At 34.4% G+C, this 5662-nt stretch overlaps 1 protein-coding gene across 1 annotated transcript; it reads left to right on the top strand.

The window, feature by feature from the left end:
• Positions 1-1743: 1743 nt before the first annotated feature.
• LOC137735766 (WAT1-related protein At5g07050-like) lies at positions 1744-3868 on the top strand. Its single transcript, XM_068475209.1, has 6 exons — positions 1744-2113; positions 2224-2340; positions 2467-2716; positions 2823-2984; positions 3071-3222; positions 3459-3868. Exons 1-6 carry the CDS (start codon positions 1848-1850, stop codon positions 3700-3702), a joined length of 1191 nt encoding a protein of 396 aa, XP_068331310.1. The 5' UTR covers positions 1744-1847; the 3' UTR covers positions 3703-3868.
• Positions 3869-5662: the final 1794 nt, after the last annotated feature.

The raw sequence follows: 5662 nt of genomic DNA, 5'->3' as shown, positions 1-5662 counted from the left end.
TTTTTTTTTTTTTTTTTTTTATCAATGTATTCTAAGACCATCTCCAATGGTTGGGCTAAAAGTCAAATTTTTTGTCGCGGAAAATTTAGTTTTTAGCCGAGAAACAGCTTTTCTGCTCTAACCGTTCTAGCCTAAAATTTTAGCCCGGGATTATTAAAGAATGAACTTAGGCTTTTTTTGTTAAATTAAATTTTTAAAAAAATGTAGACTATCGTAAATTAATTTTATGAACATTTTAATCTAAAAAAATTTAAATTCCGATAAATATTAGGTGGAGTCCACTCCGATTTCTGGACTAAATTTTGGGGGGAATTTGGCATTGGTTTAGCATTTAGTATTTAGCCCAAAATTTCCCCTTGGGTTGGAGTGCGTTTAGAGGGAAATTTTGGAGAGTAATTTGGCTTTTAGCCCACCATTGGAGTTGGTCTAAAAGTGGGAAATCTACTATCGTCAGCCCATATTCTAACATGTTAAACAATACATCAAGTAATAAGTAATTCTCGTATACCATTTGTATTATAATTATGCAACAGGATAATGCTACTGGACCACATATATATTTGATCACATTATTAATATTTTCGCTTAAGAAAAATATATTCTTATGATCTATAGTAGAACAAGGAATCTAGCTCACCAAGTATAGGTTTACTTTAAAATTTTCCATTTGGTGAAGTCGAGTCGGAGAAATACAGAATGAGAGATGATAGAGTGATACCACTAGGGGGATACTGCACTTTTGTTTAGATTAAGGTGACGACATCACATGCATGGGGGAAGGGCATCTTACACATCAGAAATAACATGACATTCTAACACAAGCAATCGGCCAACTTAAATTGTGGTCAGATTTTCATACGACAAGCATGCTTAACTAAGAGTATGAAATTCAGTTGCTAGACCTTCAATAATAAAATAAAATAAAATAAAATAAAAAAGAAGCTAGGATTTTATATACGAAGAAAATGTCTTTTTTTTTTTCAGTATGAAATTCTTGAGAAATACAAAATCTCAATCTTTTGTTTTTTGGTAGAAAAGAAAAATCTCTGTCTCTAAGTTAAGCGATGTGCGTGTAACTCTAACACAACGAAATTAATAGAAAAGTTTATATACCTGTAGGTTTTCAGTGTATTCAGAACATGGGGTGGAATACCACATGTCATTATACAATTAGAGGAAAGTTTTTTTTTTTTTTTTTCCAAGAATCCCTAATTCTAGAATGATATGTAGTGTTCGCCCCGTATTGCAAGCACACAGAAAAATCTTTCGAAAACTGGAAGCATGATATCTGATATACACGTACATATATATATATATATATATCAATATTTTTATATGTATGTGCAGAACATAATATAATTAATAAAAGAATGTAATGAAACTACACACATTTTCCATTACTACTATAGGAGGGATTTTTTAGACAAAAGATAATACTAAAGCGATTTGATTCTTATATAGGAATCTTTGCCAAAATTTTGGAATATAATGTAGAGAGAGACGGAGATTATTAAACTAAAAGAGATACTTTAAAGAAAGAAAAGAAAAGAAGATGTAAAAGGGTTCATTTCTTTCCGACAATAATGTATAGTGGGTGGTAAATTGTGAAAGTTGGGCAGCAAGTTGAGAGTGACGATGAATGGCACTGTATTTATCAATATGCACAGTTCCCTCCCACCTGATATAAATAGGTGGCCACTCCCTTACTCCTCTCTAGGGAGAAACACATAACCTCTTTGAGTAGTCGTTTGTTTCCTCTCTGGCCTTGTATTTTTCTCAGTAACATCAGTTATAAACTTCTAGTTTCTAATTAGCAGAAGTCCTTTAGTTTATTTTTTTCTTCAAAAATGGAGAAGGCTGGTTGCTTCGGCAGCTTCCTTGAGAGCTCGAAACCCTACTTTGCAATGATCTCCCTACAATTTGGCTACGCCGGAATGAACATCATCACCAAAGTTTCTCTCAACAGAGGAATGAGTCACTATGTGCTTGTGGTTTATCGCCATGCCATTGCTACTGCTATTATAGCCCCATTTGCCTTCTTTTTTGAGAGGAAGAAGCAACCAAAAATGACATTCTCAATGTTCATGCAAATATTTATCCTCGGCCTTCTTGGGTTAGTTACTATATGCTAAATTAGTCACTCAAATATGTTGTCAGACACTTTGATTAGTATTATTCCACAATTATAACGACATTATTAACCATGCACCTCTCATTATGTAGTCCGGTGATTGACCAGAACTTCTACTATGCCGGGTTGAAGTTTACGTCTCCAACGTTCTCTTGTGCCATGAGCAACATGCTTCCGGCTATGACTTTTGTCCTGGCCGTCATATGCCGGTAAGGGTGCAATAGCTAGCAAATACGTATACAATAATCCCATATTAATTTATAATTTAGTTGTTAATGATCATGATTAATATACTATGTTTATTAATTAATTTGATTTGTTGGAATGAAAATTAGGATGGAAGTGCTAGACATCAAGAAAGTAAGGTGCCAAGCAAAGGTAATCGGAACGGTATTGACAGTGGCGGGGGCCATGCTGATGACCTTGTACAGGGGGCCAATTGTAGAGATGTTGTGGTCTAAGTATATTCACCCACGAAAATCATATGTCACAGATACCACTGGGACTGGCGACAAACACTGGTTTTTGGGATCCATTATGCTAACCATTGCTACTCTTGCCTGGGCTTCTTTATTTGTGTTACAAGTAAGAGTTATATAACAAACAAATTTCTGCGTTTTCAATCGTTTTTTAGTTGAAAGCTAATTAAAATTTCAACATTTTGTTTAATTTGCTTGTTGAATATTTACAGAACAACGCGTTGAAGACCTACAAGAACCATCAGCTGTCTCTCACATCAATGATATGCGGCATAGGAACTCTGCAGGCTATTGCTGTTGCCTTTGTGATGGAACGCAAACCCTCTGTCTGGAGAATTGGTTTTGACATGAACCTCTTAGCTGCTGCCTATGCTGTACGTTATAACTCTCTCTCTCTCTCTCTCTCTCTCTCTCATGAATAATGACACTAACTTTGTTTTTTCATTTTCATTTGTTAAAGGGAATTGTCACATCAAGCATTTCGTACTATGTACAAGGGCTAGTGATGAAGATGAGAGGTCCCGTATTTGCAACTGCTTTTAGCCCTTTGATGATGATCATTGTGGCAATCATGGGATCCTTCATCCTTGCAGAAAAAATATTTCTTGGAAGGTAATTAATTTTTCTCTTCCCTTCAACCTGCATGCATGCAAAAAAAAAGTTTAAATACATACACACACCCATACATTTTTATACGAGTGATGTTATTCATAACATATTTATTGATCACATTACTAATTACTTATCTAATATTGATAAGAGTAGCTTGTAACTGTAATATGTTTTTTCAATATTCGTTTTACATTTCTCATCCCCTCTTGGCTGATTTGTTCAATTCACTTGTGCAGTGTACTAGGAGCAGTATTGATCGTGTTCGGGCTTTATGCAGTCCTGTGGGGAAAACACAAAGAAGTATTGGAGAAGGAGGAGATCCCGGAAGCAATAAAGGGTTCTCAAGTAAACGGCGTGTCGATATTAACCGTTAACGGAGATGTTGGAGCTAATAACAAGCTCTCCTCGGTTGCTATTTCAATGCCTATCACAGAACCCCCCATGAAAACCAACCCAATGCCATGCCTAATCAAATCATGAAATTAGAGATCATCATGCATGCGTGGCAATGGGATTTTTGTCTTTTCAGCACCTCATTTCTTAAGAGTTCTAGTGTTTAAAGTTTATGGGGTTTTGCTGTGCTAGCTTATCATGAATGTAATCTAATATTGTATTGATTTTGAGCTAATGGAATTAAGAGAATCACATTGCCTCTTCTTTTACAATTCTCCATTGATCACGAATCTCTCTCTCTCTCTCTCTCTCTCTCTCTCTCTCTCTCTCTCTCTCTCTCTACTTTTTCAATTTGGAATTTGTATAGTTTGACACGTGGACAGTTGCTGACGTCTGATTCAGATTCCACTAAGGGATACTCCATGCATGCGTGGTAACACTTGGATATGTTGAGGCTTGTCGCCTTGTTGGCCCCTTATAAGGTAGTGGACTTGCATTCTCTCCGCTCTCGTTTAGCCCTTCGCTCGTGTTCTCCATCATTCTTAGCCCTTGAAACATATCTCCACGGTCACGATGTTTGCCTCCTCATACTCGTTGACATATCAAAACATCGTCGTCTATAATTAAAAAAAAAAAAAGGAAAAGAAATTAAGGAGTCTTAGTATTTTGCATATCGGCTTGTTTATGTTCCCAGAATCTTTTTTGATTTGTTGGCATCCGATGCCTCCCTTCTCTCTTTGATATTTCTAGTGCAGAATATGTATATATATGTCCCATACACAAAATGTGTGAAATGTTTTATTTTTGTTTTTAAAATTGAAGGGTAGAGAGAGAGTGTGAGAGATAACGTGAGAGTGGGGAGAGAGGAAGAGAGGTTTTTTTTTTTTTTTTTTTTTAATCTTTTAAATTAGAGATGTTAAAATCATCTGTTGGTGATGCTTAAAAAAAACAGCAAAATTTTATTTTGTGAAATTACGTTACTACCCTTAACTTTTTTATTGTGATAGAAGACTAAATAGACTTTTCACCCTATTTCGGTTGACGAAGAGGGTTCTATTAATATGTAGTTTAGAAGACCTTTTGCCCTCTTTCGGTTGATAGAAATGGTTCTATTAATATGTAGTTTAGATAATGGGTTCTTGCGCAATTGCAGAGGTTAATATCTTCTTAAAGAGGGGAAGATTCGAAACTATTACTTAAAGAAGGTGAGAGCTATGTACCCAAATGCATGGTTAGAAACCAAACTTTCTATCCACTAAAATATTTGACGCAATACAAAAAAAATCTATAGAGAGCATAATTAATATTTCAATGAATTACCAGTACTAATCGTATTAATAACCGAAAGGTTCTAGATAATTTGAGTCTTATTTTAACGGCTTGAAAGGATAAAGAAGAACTTGATAAAGGATCAATTATGCATATGTCTTCTGACTTTTTCTTCTTATTAGTATTCTTTATTAGTTTTTATATGTAAAATCACACTCAATTGTTCTATTCTGTAGAATAAAGCGTATATGAGAATGGTATCTTGTATGGCATATCACTTCATTCGAAATATTTAACGCACCACGTTGCTTGATGAGAACTCAAATCCACCACAAAACCTCATTTTTGTAAGAAGTGAACTGATGTTGTCCCAAATTAACCATCGAGAGATATCTAAGTTAAAATATCATCCATGAATGTAGGGTTTTGTTCTAAAATGCCACAATACAACTAAAAGAGAAATGCCACTTAATTAATGTATGTAGCATTTTGAAGACAGCAACTTTCTCGATGTTGGAGGCAATATAAGAATATGTATTGTTAATAATGGAAGTTATTATATATATATATATATATATATATATATATATGTATTAATGTATATATGTGGCTTAAAATATGGGACACATGTCTTTGATACATATTTTGTAGAGCTCACTTCATAATGTTGTTTTAACGATTCGAATCGTTTATATTTTAGTACATCGTTCATAGATCATCCTTGCAAAAAAATTAGATAAATTAAAAACCATTAAGACATTCGTTTGTAGTGAAGAAA

Source organism: Pyrus communis, chromosome 5 (genome assembly GCF_963583255.1).
Source record: "Pyrus communis chromosome 5, drPyrComm1.1, whole genome shotgun sequence".
NCBI classification, from domain to species: Eukaryota; Viridiplantae; Streptophyta; class Magnoliopsida; order Rosales; family Rosaceae; genus Pyrus; species Pyrus communis.
The sequence above is the reverse complement of the archived record's forward strand: the minus strand, read 5'-3'. Positions and strand labels throughout refer to the sequence as shown.

Excerpts from the sequence above, each read along its gene's own strand:
- LOC137735766 (XM_068475209.1), top strand. The coding sequence starts at position 1,848 with ATGGAGAAGGCTGGTTGCTTCGGCAGCTTCCTTGAGAGCTCGAAACCC. Across the intron at positions 2,985-3,070 it reads TCTTAGCTGCTGCCTATGCT|GGAATTGTCACATCAAGCAT; the intron begins GTACGTTATAAC and ends CATTTGTTAAAG. Across the intron at positions 3,223-3,458 it reads GAAAAAATATTTCTTGGAAG|TGTACTAGGAGCAGTATTGA; the intron begins GTAATTAATTTT and ends TCACTTGTGCAG.